This window comes from Schistocerca americana, chromosome 3 (genome assembly GCF_021461395.2).
Source record: "Schistocerca americana isolate TAMUIC-IGC-003095 chromosome 3, iqSchAmer2.1, whole genome shotgun sequence".
NCBI classification, from domain to species: Eukaryota; Metazoa; Arthropoda; class Insecta; order Orthoptera; family Acrididae; genus Schistocerca; species Schistocerca americana.
The window spans coordinates 494,670,374-494,687,482 of record NC_060121.1 but is presented as its reverse complement, the minus strand read 5'-3'; the positions used below and the strand labels follow the sequence as shown (position 1 = coordinate 494,687,482).

At 43.0% G+C, this 17,109-nt stretch overlaps 1 protein-coding gene across 1 annotated transcript in view; it reads right to left on the bottom strand.

The window, feature by feature from the left end:
- LOC124607433 (juvenile hormone esterase-like) overlaps positions 1 to 17,109 on the bottom strand; it is a 99,409-nt gene that overhangs the window by 73,921 nt on the left and 8,379 nt on the right. The window contains exons 2-4 of the mRNA XM_047139761.1: positions 10,899 to 11,033; positions 7,243 to 7,519; positions 1,150 to 1,335 (exon numbers count right to left, since the gene is read on the bottom strand). Coding sequence (XP_046995717.1) covers positions 1,150 to 1,335; positions 7,243 to 7,519; positions 10,899 to 11,033 — 598 coding nt within the window. The remainder of the gene's footprint in view (positions 1 to 1,149; positions 1,336 to 7,242; positions 7,520 to 10,898; positions 11,034 to 17,109) is intronic.

Sequence of the window (17,109 nt, the reverse complement as noted above, 5' to 3'; positions counted from 1 at the left end):
AAGAACAAAATTCGATACATTCGCTGTTTCCGAGTTAATTATAATTGCAGTTAGCCAACTAGACCGTTGTACGAGTAAATTCATGCTGCTCGCTAGATACGATTACTGTCAGGTGTTCCGATCCTTTCTACTGTCTCCTCTCCAGTTTTTATATGGCTCTCTTGGTCGGTTATAGAAAACCAAACGAGGACCGCACTTGGCGACACCGTCATTGGTGGGTCACTTGAATTTGTGCACGCAAAGGTATGACTGACTTCAATGTCAGTTAAGTTGGAAACGGCAAAATGTGTCGAATTTTTTCTTAACAATTATTTCCCAGCATAACAGACTGAAAAATTTTTCAGTTTTATTCTGAATACCCTGCAATAGTAATAACAACACGAACTTCGGCATACAGTAGCAGTCATTTTCATGCTCAAAATAGGTAGGTAAATCCTAAATTCTAAATATCGCAGTTTGCGGAATCTACTACACGGATTTTAAAAAGTGAAGCGCTGAAATGTCGTTTAATTTGCCTCTTTTAGAGGTATATACCAGAAGCAACAGTTACTGCCACCTGAGAAAGCTAAGTTGACACCGATATCTCTGTACTTTATATAGACACGAAAAGAAACTATACATCTTTCAGTGAGAACCGTTTCAAATTTTATTTGGGCGAATACAGAATTACGATATCTTAAATGGTTCAGGAAATATCTGAGGTTAACAGCTTAGCTGATTCACGCCGTATATCTTGACATTTGAAATACTTTTCCTCGTACGTTCTTTGCGTTCACGCCATGGTTCAAATGGTTCAAATGGCTCTGAGTACTATGGGACTTAACATCTGAGGTCATCAGTTCCCTAGAACTTAGAACAACTTAAACTTAACTAACCTAAAGACATCACAAACATCCATACCCGAGGCAGGATTAGAACCTGCAACCGTAGCACTCGCGCGGTTCCGGATTGAAGCGCCTAGAACCGCTCAGCCACCACGGCCGGCGTTCACGCCATATATCTTGACATTTGAAATACTATTCGCCGTACGTTCTTTGCGATTAAGAGGTAGACCTGGAAAATAACTAATCCAATAATAATAGCCTTTTTTTCATTTACGGAAGTCACCAGATAGATATTAATTTCTCCTGAATGACATTACGAACTAACCTGAGGAAAGAGGCGAGACGAGATGTAATGAGACGGCCCTGCCTCCCGCACTCTGCCCCTGTAGGGTGACGAGGTCTGGGTCGCCACCGAAGCTGGCGATGTTCTGCTTCACCCAGGTCAGCGCCAGGTGCTGATCCTTGACACCTGCGTTGCCGGGAATGACCTCATCTCCTGTGCTCAGGAAGCCTGCAGTGAAATTTGGCACTGTTACTCGTCCACACTCCACTGATAGAGGCTGTTCTGCAGGGTAAAAAGAGCTGTTCCAAGAGTGAAGGCATTACTTCCTTCCATCCATACACCTTCATAGTGAGCTCATTTCTAAATGAAACATAACAGGTACAGTTGACAGAAAGAGGAAAAAAAGTTAATGAATATGGTCCCATCGATGCTGACGAAATTATAGGCGGAGCACTGGAGCAACTGGACAGCGATTCTAAAAAAAAGAAAAAAAGAAAAGATTTCTGTTATTTTAATGATACAGTTTTTGGCATTTGGTGAGATTATTTAGCGAAACAAGGGAAAGCTTACATTATAGTGACATAATGGGAGGTTTTTGCATCCATGAAGGTACATGGTGCTGCCACGTTGCTTCGACAGTTACGTATGTAGGCCTCTATTATAAGAAAGTTGCGCATGTGTCTTTGACGCGAAAGCATACGTAGTTGTTTAATTAGTTAGTTACTTTCGTGTCCCATAGATCATTTGAATGATTATTTCATCGAAATGATGTGGAACGACTCAGTTTACTCGATACGTATACATGATTAGTGTTAACATTAATGAACACAACGAGCATATTATTATTTTAGTCCCATTCAAGCAACTACATTTGAAAACCACGGTTTTTTACTGGCCTCCGGTTTTTAAGTAGAAATTCGTCAATGGAATAGAAAGAGTTGGCCAGGAGAAAGGATTTTAAGTTAAATTTCAAATTTGCTTTGTTGCTTGCCAGACATTTTATGTTACTGGGCAAGTGATCAAAGGTTTTTGTTGTTGCGTATTGAAATCATTTCTGAGCCACTGACACCTTTAATAAGGAGTAATAAAGGACGTTTTTCCCTCTTGTGTTTTAGATATGAAGATCACTGTTCTTCTCAAATTTCGATGGATTATTCGCGACGAATTTCACTAGCGAATGTATTTCTGTTGTGATGGCGCAGTTAAAATGCCCAACTACTTGAAGACGTATCAGCATGACGTCTGTGGGTGAACACTATACATGATTCTTATTGCTCACTTTTGTGCAATAAATACTGTTTTCTAAGTGACGACTTACCCCAGAAAATTAATCTATAGCACATTACTGAATGTAAATATAGAAAATATGTCAGGATGTTAACTCGTTTGTTCCCAAGGTCAACAATTATATGACGAACGCAAGAAGCTGAACTTAATTGTTTGAGAAGCTCTGTAGTACGCTTTTTCCAGTTCAAGTTTTCATCAATACAAACACCTAAAATTTTGGAGCATTCTACCCTATTTACCTACTCTTGCCCATGTGTTACATCAGCTGTTGGTGTGGCTCTGTTTATTGTACAGAACTGAATACATTGTCCGTGTGCTTTTTTTTACTTAAGAGAGAATCCATTTTCTGAAAATCACGTCAAAATTCTTTGGAAAATATCATTTACAATCTTTTAAGCTGTTCTCTCTCTAATGAGATTTATTATGACAGTAGTATAGTTTGCAAAAAGTATCACTTCTGCTTGTTGAATGGTAAGTAGAAGCTCACTAAATGTACAGAGTCCACCAAAAAAATTTATACACTCTTCGCCTGGCTCTACCGATATATCGTTATTGTCGTTCGATTTGAGTTACGAGTGTGTTGTAGTATGGTCTTTGGCTCAACAGATGTTAGTACTTTCATCTCAGTATTGAGAAAACAAGATGGCTAGAGCACGCTTAACATTTGAACAACGAAAATGTATTGTGGTTTTTAAAGTTTGATAATGTCGTTGAAGTGCAACGTCAGTGGAGGCGGGAGTCTGAAACAGAATCGCCAACCCACCTAACAATTAAATGCATGATTGACAAGTTTGAATTGCATGGAGCGATTTGCGATACTCACAAAGGAAGATCAGGAAGACAGCGTACAGCTGCAAGTCCTGCTTTGTCGGCTCTCGTGTTGGAAACGTTTGTTAATTCTCCACAGAAGTCTGCTACGCAATGTGCACTTGAAGTGGGGGTTAGCAGTACAAGCGTACGAAGAATTCTGAAAGCTCTCAAGTGGAAAGTTTACATTCCACGATGACTGCACGCGATTAATGATGACGATCCTGATCGCCAAATGCAATTTTGCGAATGGTATCAGAAAATGGTAAATGATGACGAACAGTTTATGACGAAGGTAGTGTGGAGTGAGGAGGCACAATTTAAACGTAATGAAACCGTGAATCGGCATAGCAGTGTGAACTGGGCACCGGAAAATCCGCATGTTCACGTGGATGATGCGGTCAGTCTACTAGGGGTTCATGTGTGGTGTGGACTATCATCTAAGGGCTTAGTAGGACCCTTTTTCTTTGATGCTGCTGTCACTGGAAAGTGTACCTGGAAATGTTACGCACATATATTTCGCCAGGTATACGTGCGCTTTATGGAGCTGATGAAGAAGTCTTCTACCAACATGACGGAGCGCCACCTCATTACCACCTAGCAGTACGAGCTTTCCTGGATAACAATTTTCTGGGGCATTGGATTGGACAAAGAGGGCCTATTGATTTCCCTCCTTGGTAGCCAGATCTAATACCTGTGGACTTCTACTTGTGGGGAACTGTGAGAGATAACGTCTATCGACGAAAGCGACGGACGCTGGAGGAACTTCGCCAGGAGATTACAGGGACATGTGCAGCGATCTTCACTGTAACATTGATTGACGTAGTTGCGGCGACCGCTCGTCGTTCTGTTAATAAACACGTAAGTAATACTTTTCGTTCCTTAAAGTGTGTAATCATTTTTGTGGGGGACTCTGCATAAGGAAAGGAATGGACCCAAAATTGAACCCTGTAGGACTCCCATTGTGATTTCTCCCCAGTCACTAAAATTTTCTCTCCTTCCAATACTGTTTGAATAATTCAGTACAACTTTTTGAATTCTGTTTGTTAAGTATGAGACAAAAAGATGTGCATAAAACTGACAATTCCCAAAAACTTGCGTTTTTCTAACAGAGTAACATGATCTACACGATCAAATGCCTTGGAAAAATAACAAAAAATACCAACTGGCGATATTTTATTATTTAAGGCTAGTCCTGTTTGATGAGTTAATATGTAAATTGCAGTCTCAGTCGAGCAATCCTTCTGGAATCCAAACTGTGATATGCTACATAAACTATTCCTCCCTATGTGTCTGATAAATCTTGAGTAGATTACTTTTTCGAATATTTTGGAAAAAGATGTCAGTAAGGAAACTGGGCAGTAGTTGTTTAAGTCTGTCTTATCACTGTTCTTGTGTAAAGGTTTAAAAACTGCATATTTTAACCTGTCGGGAAAAATTTCCTGTGTCAGTGAGGCATTACATGTATCACTAAGGGCATTACTAATTAAGTTGGAACAACTTCCCAGAATTCTGTCTGATATTCCATTAACACCACCTGAGCTTTTGTTTTTTTAGAATTTTTATAGTTCTATTAATTTCAGTGAAGAATCTTGGAGTAGTTTCTAGTTGCTTCACGTTTTCTGAAATGACATCTGTAATACATTCTCTTAATTCTTCAGCTGAACCATTTAATCTTATTTTTCTCTAAATCCAGTAAATAATTGTTGGAAGTTCTCGCAACTTGTCATTTAGTTTAACTGTTATGGAATCTTGTACATTGTCTGACTGTTCTGTCTCTCGTGTCTCCTGTTTGACAATAAACCATGTAGTTTTATTTTTATAATCTGTATTACCTATTATTGTCAGGACGTGCATAATTCTGAACATTTTAATGACATTCCTTAAAATACTACAGTAGTTTTGTAATATGCAAGTAATGTCGGATCTTGACTTACTCTGGACTTTATATAAGCGGCGTTCAAAAACATTCCGTTCGTAGGTTGTAAAAACCAGAATCGGTACGCCAGTCAGGCAAAATCGGCATGGGCATTGAGGCAATCACCCCACCGAATCACCATTCCTTAACTCCCTGCTCCACATCTTCGTCTGACAGGAATCTTCGACCCTTCAAGGCCTTTTTTTAAGGAACCGAAAGCGTGATAACTGCATGGGAAAACATCAGGACTTTAGGACGGGTGCTCGAGTGCCTACCACTTGAACTGCCGTAACTTCCACGTTACGACATTGGCGATGTGGGCACGTCCCAGTAAAGGCTCAGAATCCACTCTTACTACTTAACTTTCTCCAGTATCGTGCGCCTGCTTTCCATCCTTCACAGAAGTCCTCTTGCATACGCCCTGCTAACTCTCTTTATGTTATTCTAAAGTTCTCTACGCGGGATATGCTATGGTGGCAGTAAAATGATTGCACAGCCTTCCTCAAATACTGGAGTTCTAAATCTTGCGAGTCACCTTTCTTCCAAAGATTCCCATTTAAGTTCCTCATCTCTGTTAACTATGGTATGGGGTATGTCGATCTGTTCCAGTCTTATCAATGCGTCCCTGAATTTTTTCGAGATCTTTTGTCACGTCCACTTGATAAGGACACCAAATTCTGAAATTATACAGTGTCATTGGCAGCACTTGTATGCGATTTCCTTTGCAGTTTAACATCCACAAAGCCCTTCTAACAAATTTAAGTTATCCATTCACCTTCCCTCACTCTGTCTTTATGCATCCGTTTCATTTCATACCGCTTCTTAGTATTATACCTGTTCAATTTGTTCACCACAAATTACCGACAAAATTAGTTCAGTAACTTCGATTCTGACCGATCAGAGTGAGCATGACATTTGTGGAAAGGTACATGCATTATATGAGCAAAGGTATTGGGACACCCTATTAGTGGACGAGGTGTGTCCACCCTCTGCCTTTATGAAAACTTCAGCTCGGCTGGAGAGACTTTCAAGGAGGTGCTTAAATATCTGCGGAGGAATGGCAGCACATTCTTCCCCAAGAACGGAAAGCAGAGAAGGCGGTAATGTCGAACACTGGTGTCTGGAACGAAGTCCACATTCTAACTCGTCCCAAAGGTGTTCCATTGCGCTCAGACCTAGACTCAAGGAAGTCCACTCCATCTCAGGAATGTTATCGTCCACAAACTATTGCCCCAAAGATGTTGCCTCATCATAGGGTAAGTGTCGTGCTGATACAATTATTGTCTCCGAATTTTCCTGTCCTTCCTCCACACCACAGCACCCCCTTTCCCACACTTCACTGTTACCGCTACACATGATGGCAAGTAACGTTCTCCAGACATTTCGTCAAAACCAAACCCATCCATCGGATTCTCACAGGTATACCATGATTCATCACTCCAAATCACTCGTTGCCGGTTATCCAAAGTCCAGTAGCGTCACCCTTTACACCGCCCCAGACATCGCACACAGACATGCGTAGCTTAATAGGAGATGCTCCACCATTTTACCCCACTTTTTTTAGCTCCCTAAACACAGTCATTGTGCTAGCTGGTCTGCTGCTAGTAGCACTGCTGGATCTCGTGAGTGATTTATTCCGATGATTCCACGCAATTTTTTACAACCACCCTCCTAAATGCCCGACATTCTAAACATTAGGTCTGTCTAGTCTTGGTTTGGCTGTGGTTATTCCTTCGCGTTTCCTCTTCACAGTCGCTTCACCAACAGTCAACTTGGGAAACTGTAGTATGGTTAAAATGTACCTGAGCGATTTGTTACTCAGATGACATCCAATGACTAGTTCACGTTCGAATTCACTGAGCTCTTCTGACACATCTATTTACCTCTGATTGCTTCTCTACTGACATTACAAAACTTCCTACCAAATTTGATGCTGTCGGGTCGACCTTTTGTGACATGTTGTGGTCAACTACACATTACACAGGAATTCCCGAATACTTATGATCAGATAGCGTAGGCGTGCAAAACAATGGATTTTGCAATATGACACGTAAAGGAGTAGAAGCTAAAGGCAGAGTGTAATCTGTGAAACATACTCATGTCTTAGGAACCGTTGATCGTACCGAGTGGCCCCAGGCGGTAGTTGATGGTGACGAGTATGACACCGTAGGAGACAAGGAAGTCGGGCCCATGCTCCTGGTCTGAGCCGCTGCCGTAGACGAACCCTCCACCGTGCACCCAGAAGAGCACGGGCAGCCCTGCACCCTCCTCTGGTATGCCCGGCACGAACACGTTCAGGTAGAGGCAGTCCTCGGAGCCGTCACCCGTGTTCTGCACGCAGTCGCTGCCGTATGAGGTGGCGTTGCGCACACCCTCCCAGCTACCAGCTGGCTGCGGATCCTGTCAAGAGATCATCAGTATTATCTGAACATTGTGGGTACTACTTCTTTCAGTGGAGCAACCGTTTGCGGAAATCGTGGCTGGAAAATAGTAAACCATTTAGAAGAATGAATGTGCAGAGCGTTTCACTGTTGCTTTCGTGAAGCTAGATTTTGAGGGCTTCGTTATTACGGAGAACAAACTCTAGATTCATGATAATTTGCTACTCTGTTTTATTTACTGTTTACTTTATTTGCAATCGATTTACGGCTTGCATATCCTCTTGCTGCACTGCGTTAGCAGATACTGTGATACAGTTTCTATTCGTGACGAACAATTCCAACTTTAGGATAAGTTTCAATTCTTAATCTCTCTCCAATAGATGACTTAGATTACTGCAGTGACAATGGGACACCTTGTCTTACTTTTGTCCAGATTTTCACCTCCTCCGTCTATGCGGGCGCCCTGAAGAAAATGGATCATCTTTTTATGCCTGTAGCCTATACCATCTTGACTAAGACTAGAAAACATTCTGTTCCACTCCATACGACCAAACGCCTTCCTCAAATCAACGAATTCATTTTTCCTAATTGCGACTAATATTACCGGTGGTGCTGTCCCGAAAATCGAGATCGTCCTTTTCGAATCTACAATAAATTTACCTTCCATTCTTCGACAAAATAGCAAGGGTACTAAGCACTTACCACATACTTGGTTCTTGCTACAATCGAGTATGGAGAGCTGGAACAAAAACTGCTTACATGCCTGTTGTTATTAATTTAGTCTTTGTAGTTCCTGAGACAGCGATGAGTAGGAGTTTGAACTATATTTCAGGATTCTTCTCTCGATCCGGTTTTTTTTTTTTTTTTTTTTTTTGAAACTTTGTATCTAGGCTTTCACGCGTAAATTGGTAGCAATCTTCGAGCGTTTGTCAAACAGGTTCTCTTCATTTCCTTGACGCTCTCCCTTGCACCAAACATACCTGGTTCCACTCACGGTGTCCTCCTTCTTTGTATACATTCTGTATCCCCTGTTAATCATAATCAGTACTGGTCCGATTCACTTGCTGCAAATAACGCTTTATTTGTAAATCCTCACTTCTTTATTGTTCCCACCCCAACCATTATCTTAACCAATACTAATAACTGTCACATTACTTTAGCGTTTAATATTTCCCCGTGGTCACTTCTAATTAACACTCTCTTTTCATCTGATTTTTGTCCCGCTGTTCTTTTTTAACCATCCCCTCGGAATATTTTAGGTAGGAAGAAGACATCATGACATTCTTCGCATAGAACCGCATGTAGTACAGAAGTATGACGTAATAGTTTCTCGTTATTTCGCGCAGCGCAGTAGTGCTGCATCCGTTAAAGTCGTCCCAACAACATATACGAGGGTTGGAACCTTAATAGTGGCAACTATTTATTCACAGCTCGTACAAAATAGATACATGTTTTAAAGTTTTACTGACCTTCAAAGAAGACACTAGCATTTTGCATAAACCGTTACCAGTAATCTGGAAGTCGAAGGATACTTTTAGCAGTGCCAGCTGTGTTGACAGTTCGAGCTGGGCTCTGTATATTGCCTGACTAATTTTTAGCAGTTCTGAAGCGAATGCCGTAGAGTGTTTCCTTCAGTTTAGAAATCGAGTTGAACTTACGAGGGGACTGCAGTAGGTGGTATAGCACTTAGAAGCCCCATCAATCAAACAAATCAGTAACAGCTTGCACTGAGCATTGTCCTGCAAAATGATGGTCAGGTCCTGCAGAAAGTGTCATCACTTCCGTCTCTATGCTGTTCATTTGTGGAACACAACCTACGACCAGCTTAGAGACAGAAGTGATGACACTTTCTGCAGGATAACTTCTGCAAACCGTTCAAGTAAAAGGCCTTCGATTTCGAGTCCAACCAAGCATTCACACCATCAATCACTGCATCATCATTGGCAAATCGTCGTCCTTTGAGATCTTTTTTTAGGTTTGGGAGAAGAAAAAATGTGTTGGAGTCAAATCTGGAGAATGTGACGGATGACGTAGCAGTTCAAACCCGCAGTCACGCAGAGCTTCCAGTGTTGCGAGGGCTTTGTGCGCCGGTTCGTTGTCCTGACGCAAAAGAACTCCGCGCGCCAATTTTCCGTGCCTTTTTTTCTTTCTCTCTTCTTTTAAACGACGCAGGGAGGTGCAGTAGTATGATGCATTGATAGTTACGCTGTTTTGCAAATAATCCACCATAATTACCCCTTCTGCATCCCAGAAGACCGATGCCGTCACCTTACCGGCTAATTTTTACACCCGGATTTTTTTTTTTTTTTGGGGGGGGGGGGGGGAGAGGGTAGGGGATGAAGGATATTTCCATTATTGTGACCGTTGTTTTGTCTCAGGATAAAAGTGGGGAGCCCACGTTTCATCCATCTCACATACCTTGCAAAAAAGCCGTCTTCATACGCTTGAAATTGGCGGACGATTTCTTCACAACGCTGCCCACGTTCCCATCTCTGATTTGCATTCAAATCTTTCGGGACCCACCGAGATGAAATTTTCCGCATTTCCAAAATATCCACAACAATGTCATGGGCATGCCCATGGGAGATTCCAAATGTGGTTTCAATGTTCTACAACGTTGTTCGACAGACCTGTGAAATCGTATTGTGAATGCGGTCACTGTTTCATCAGTGGCAATGGTGACAGCCATTCAGCTCCTTGGCTCATCTTCTACTCTTCATTGTTGGATAAGACGAAGCACTGTCCTTAAGTTTATTCCGTATGTCCTTCGCAGTTTTCTTGGGGGTCTTTCTCTTCAAATAAAGATACTCAATATTCGCCATTTTGCTTACACTACAATATAAAACGCATCCTAGCGGCAAAACTAACGAAGCTGGAGCCGCTAAATTTGACGTGCATACCCACAAAAGGCCACCATAAAACTAGGTGGTGTTGTTTGTGCGAGACATTACGGTGACTATCTCGGTCTAGAAACTTTCCGACTGCCCCTCGTACACTTGAAATGCATTCTCCTTCCATTTGTCGGGGCGGTATTCCTGTCTGCGAACTTTATTTGTCCGTTTATCATAAGCGTTTTAGGCAGAAAAAGTTACAACATCTCATGAATTCAGTATGAAACGGAACATTATATCGACATTGATATGGCAGACTAAAGCTACTTGACAAGGATAGAACAGTATGTGCCATCGATGAAAGAACCAACGTGTCATTCACCTAAAGTATGAAAATCATAGAAAACTAAATCTTGGCCAGTCTAACAGCGATTAGACCCATTCTCCTCCTGAATGACTAATGTGACATCCCCAAGCACGTGAATGCAGTTCGCTAAACAGAGAGATCATACAGAACAAGCAGCCCCCGGTTACAAGCTGGGATACGACTGTCACTGCAGAACTCACCTGGAAGCGCAGCTCTCCAACAGGAGGCTCGGCGTACGGGATTCCCAGAAAGGCCGTGTAGGACGTGTTGTAGACGCTCGTGGCCGTACTTCCCAGCAGGCTTCCTTGCTGGACCGTCACCAGCACGTCCTCGGCCTGCAGAAAGAAAGTAGCATAACGTGAATTAAAATTTTCAGTTTAGCACAGTGGTTCCGACCCATCAGATATTAGCTTCGATCTCCCGATCTCCCTTCTCCTCCCCCCCCCCCCCCCTCCCTCACCATCGCATACCACCATCATCAACATTATCGCCTAACTGAACTTTACAATAAGAATTTCTTCGCACTCTTTTGTTTTTAAAATGACAAAAGGTAAATGATGTTACTTAGTACAGGAATTAAACGACAAACAGTGATTCAATGAGACGATTGGCTGCTTATTTGTAACAACCTTTTGTTACAGAATGATGAAACAATTCTCTGTGCATCGTGTAAGCTATCTGCAATTCCTTCTCAGGTAAGAAAGTTAACTATCCATATTGAAGCTAGAAACTTGTTAAAAAGCGTGCTTCCTCTGCACCACTCTTCTCCCTAGCGACACTTGTTTCATCCATTCTCTGCACCTTCATTTAGCATCAACCAAGCTAAAATGTCTCATTATACACTCCTGGAAATGGAAAAGAGAACACATTGACACCGGTGTGTCAGACCCACCATACTTGCTCCGGACACTGCGAGAGGGCTGTACAAGCAATGATCACACGCACGGCACAGCGGACACACCAGGAACCGCGGTGTTGGCCGTCGAATGGCGCTAGCTGCGCAGCATTTGTGCACCGCCGCCGTCAGTGTCAGCCAGTTTGCCGTGGCATACGGAGCTCCATCGCAGTCTTTAACACTGGTAGCATGCCGCGACAGCGTGGACGTGAACCGTATGTGCAGTTGACGGACTTTGAGCGAGGGCATATAGTGGGCATGCGGGAGGCCGGGTGGACGTACCGCCGAATTGCTCAACACGTGGGGCGTGAGGTCTCCACAGTACATCGATGTTGTCGCCAGTGGTCGGCGGAAGGTGCACGTGCCCGTCGACCTGGGACCGGACCGCAGCAACGCACGGATGCACGCCAAGACCGTAGGATCCTACGCAGTGCCGTAGGGGACCGCACCGCCACTTCCCAGCAAATTAGGGACACTGTTGCTCCTGGGGTATCGGCGAGGACCATTCGCAACCGTCTCCATGAAGCTGGGCTACGGTCCCGCACACCGTTAGGCCGTCTTCCGCTCACGCCCCAACATCGTGCAGCCCGCCTCCAGTGGTGTCGCGACAGGCGTGAATGGAGGAACGAATGGAGACGTGTCGTCTTCAGCGATGAGAGTCGCTTCTGCCTTGGTGCCAATGATGGTCGTATGCGTGTTTGGCGCCGTGCAGGTGAGCGCCACAATCAGGACTGCATACGACCGAGGCACACAGGACCAACACCCGGCATCATGGTGTGGGGAGCGATCTCCTACACTGGCCGTACACCACTGGTGATCGTCGAGGGCACACTGAATAGTGCACGGTACATCCAAACCGTCATCGAACCCATCGTTCTACCATTCCTAGACCGGCAAGGGAACTTGCTGTTCCAACAGGACAATGCACGTCCGCATGTATCCCGTGCCACCCAACGTGCTCTAGAAGGTGTAAGTCAACTACCCTGGCCAGCAAGATCTCCGGATCTGTCCCCCATTGAGCATGTTTGGGACTGGATGAAGCGTCGTCTCACACGGTCTGCACGTCCAGCACGAACGCTGGTCCAACTGAGGCGCCAGGTGGAAATGGCATGGCAAGCCGTTCCACAGGACTACATCCAGCATCTCTACGATCGTCTCCATGGGAGAATAGCAGCCTGCATTGCTGCGAAAGGTGGATATACACTGTACTAGTGCCGACATTGTGCATGCTCTGTTGCCTGTGTCTATGTGCCTGTGGTTCTGTCAGTGTGATCATGTAATGTATCTGACCCCAGGAATGTGTCAATAAAGTTTCCCCTTCCTGGGACAATGAATTCACAGTGTTCTTATTTCAATTTCCAGGAGTGTATATAAAATGATAGGGATTAGAAGACGATTGGTTGGAAATATTTTGTGTATGACCCCAGCCACTAATAACAATAATAATACAGTGTAGGGCCCACAGCAGTATATAGCTATTACATAGTTACTGTTGTATTCTGTTGCTAATTAGTTCTTTTATCTGATGTAAAATGAATAATGAAGCAATTTCTAATCCATTTTGGGAACTACCTACAGCTAAGAGACAACATTTTCGTGAGATACTTAAGCGTATGCCACCTGTATATCTCAGTTTTACTGTCATAAATGCATGGTGCAAAGTAAGTGTGTGGGAGTGGAGAATGGGAGGAAGATAATGTCCATAAATTCGTTTCAAAAGCTGTAAGTTCCACTACATCGTATCACGCGTGAATGCTCTCCCTCAAAGGCAGAGATCAAATCGCACCCTATTCTACTACCAATGCATATCATCACTTAAGTAATTTTGTTTTTCGTTTTTCTAAATAATTCCGGCTCAAAACGTCTCGTGCTCTTCGTCCCTTTTCTTACGTCTTGGATTACGAAAGCACGTCATTTTCCTTACTCTCCGTAATTTTGGTATAATAATGACATTAATGAAGCTGAAATATTTTAATGTATTACTTATAATATGTAAAGCCTTCGTCTATGTTTCAGCTTTAAATAAAACTACTCGGGTAGTAGATAGTACTTGTGGAGTGCACATCAGGGTTTTTAAGGCTAGATGGTAGTTTGCGGTACTCTCATGAACACTCCCCAGACGACAAGTAGACAGCGAAATCAGCCCGCGTTCAGGGTAATAACGCTTCGACTGCTAAAATTTTGTCAATAAATTGTCAAAATATTTGAGCCGTGGCGCTCGTTACTGGCGCGCCAGTCTCTTGGATGTCCATTATCGATCCTTCGATGTTTCTTGTCTTTGCTTGCCTTGTGGTTTTCCGGATTCGCGGGGTGAGTGGCAGTTGACGTTTGCTCGGGCTACCTGCTGAGGCACCGCGAGGTACGAGGGTGGAAGCAACCACGTATATGTGGAGTTGGTTGTACGCGGTTTGCCGGTTCAGCATGGAGGATATGTGTTGGCTGCTTGCATGTCTGCTCTCCTGATTTTGCTCGCCGTGCCTTGCGACCACCTAGCTTGGGTTGCTGCCTGGTGTATCCTACACGAGCCATACCGGACGTCCAGCAGATGCCAGCAGAAGTTAAGCAGCCCTGTGTTTCTTTAAAGAAAAGGAGCAAATGTATAAGACCCTTTGTAACCAGTTTTGGTGGCCTCTTAAGTGTGGCCTTCGCGTTTACACTGCCTTTGGGGAGAGCTAATTCTTTTAAATTTAAATAGTTGGGGTTCCCTGTCCTTTATGATCTTTTGGGGGCGTTATTTGAATTTTATCTTTGGGGTTCCTTCCTTGTGCTTGGTTAAATGTTTACTTGTATAGTGGGAAGTGACTCCTGGTTAAAACTCGGAGAAGGTGTTTGATGTTACTGCCGCTTCCGGCATTTGTCTTTCCAATTAAGTGTTGTTCCTTCGAGCGACCTGGTGTCACTCCTCGTTAATTAATGCTGGTTTATGTGTACTTAATTTTGAATTGGTCATTTGAATTAATATTTTGGAGCGCAGTATAGCACTAAGGCAACCTCATTGTATACCACCTTGTGCCCCAGTCTAGTACCTTAATTTTCAGTGGCACGAGCTAGCTCCACTACCGGTTTTACTGATGTGCTCCCTTCAAAATCTTGTCTTATATAAGTTTGCCCCATGTGTGTCTGGGAACTCAGAGATGAGCTTTAGTGTGGCTTCAGTGCTAGTCAGTTAATGGAATCTTCATTTTGGCTTGGCTTCCACTGAAGAGTTTGAGTGGAGCGTAGTGTGTTTGATTTGTTATTCATTTAATTACTGTAAATTTGTTTATTTAATGGGGAGCAAGACATTTAAAGACTGTTGGTATTAACTCCCCTAGTTGCGGGGTGTTGCTTATTCGTTCCAAATGTCTACTACTCATTCAATGGCAAGGCTGTTGATTAGTTGGTTACTGTGAGTGCAAATTCACGCTATTTATTTGTTACCGAATTTGTTGAAGTGTCTGTGTCGTGATTCAATCACTAGCTACGTGTTTGAGGTAAATTGATATAAACCTTACATTGCCTCCTTGTCCGCCCCCGGTAGCTGAGCGGTCAGCGTGACAGAATGTCAATCCTAAGGGCCCGCGTTCGATTCGCGGCTGGGTCAGAGATTTTCTCTGCTCATGGACTGGTTGTTGTTTTGTCCTAATCATCATCATTTCATCCCCATAGACCCGCAAGTCGCCGATGTGGCGTCAAATCGAAAGACTTGCACCAGGCGACGGGTCTACCTGACGGGAGGCCCTAGTCACAAGATTTTTTTTTATTGCCTCCTTAAAATTTGTTGCCAGCAGAAACCATTAAGACAACTAAGTTTTGTCACTGCTTATGTTAACCTCTACTGGGAGCAATATTTTAAGTAGTTAAATTTTGTCTTAAAATTTGTATGTCTCTGATGTAATAAACGAGTGATAAAAGAAAAAAGCAAAGGAGCCTGGTCCTTCCCATTGTGTCCGGTTTGTAACACGTATCACTATGCTAACCAAGTTTCAGAATTTACTGCACTCTAGGAAATTTCTCGCATTTAAATTATTCTCTCGACCGAGAGCTGTCTGAAACCCGAAGTAGAAAGCTCTGAGATATTTAGCGATTCATGGAATTTATATCGATAAGACAAATTAGTCGCCGCAGGAGGGAGAGTGTTGATTGAAGTTGACAAAAATACTATCTCTATAGAGATCAAATTTGAGAGTGACGGTGAAGTTACCTGGTCGTGTATAACAGATCTAAGTGAAATCAAGCCAACTGTTGAATGTTTTTACTGGCCACGCGATTCCGCTGCGACAGGAGTTCCTCAAAGAAAGTGTACGACCAGTAGCTCGGAAATATCCAGATCATGAAATTTTAGTTAAAGGTGACTTTAACCTACCGAATATAGACTGGGACATTTATAAATTCTTTGCAATGAGTACAGCCATGCGAAGTACATTTGAACAGGGTTTCAAAAAACTGTCTTGAATAGCTAGCTCAACACCCCATACGGAGTGGAAATATTTTAGACCTTGCATCTACAAACAGGTCTGACCTTGTCAACGGCGTCAGTAATAGAAGCAATGGATCAGTGACAAAGACGTCATCATAGGGACTGAAGTTAATAAATCAAACTAGATAATAAATCAAACATGAAGGCTAAGAGTATTACTGCTAGAAAAGAGTAAACAAGCAGTTGTTAGCATGCGACTTAGACAATGAACTGTCATCATTTAACTCTCGTATGAAGGACATATAGGAATTATAGGCAAACATTAAACGAATTGTAAATCGTGCTCTGTAGAAGTATGTGCCGAGTAAGTGGATTAAGGATGGGAAAGACCCAACATGATTTAACAACGAAATCCTGAAAATGCTAAGGAATCAAATGCTGTTGCACTCTGGGTTCAAAAGAGAACGCGCAAATGACTGCAGGCAAAAGTTAGTAAAAATTTCAGAATCTAGTATGCTGCTCTCAACGGCGAGTTTTCATCAGAGACGAGGGTATCCTCAGGAGTGCCCTAGGGAAATACGACAGGAACGCTATTATTTTACTCACACATAAATAATCTGGCAGGCATGGTGAGCAGCTGTTTGCGGTTGTTTGCTGATGATGTTGTGGTGTGCAGGAAGGTGTCCTCTCTGAATGAGTGTAGGAGAATACAGTATAAATTGAACAAAATTTCTAGTTGGTGTAATGAACGACATCTAGCTCTAAATGTAAAAAAAAGTGAGTTAATGCAGATGAGTAGGAAAAACAAACCCGTAATGTTAGAATGCAGCATTAGTAATGTACTGGTTGACACGTTCACGTCGATTAACTATGTAGATGTGATGTTGCAAAGTGATATGAAACGGAACGAGCATGTAAGTATTGTAACAGTGAAGGCGAATGATCGACTTAGGTTTATAGGAGAATTTTAGGAAATGTGGTTCATCTGTAAAGAAAACCGCATGTACAACACTAGTTCGAAACATTCTCAGCACCGCTCGAGTGTTTCGGAACCGCACCGTGTCTGATTAAAGGAAGACATCGATGCAATTCAGAGGCGGGCTGCTAGATTTGTTAG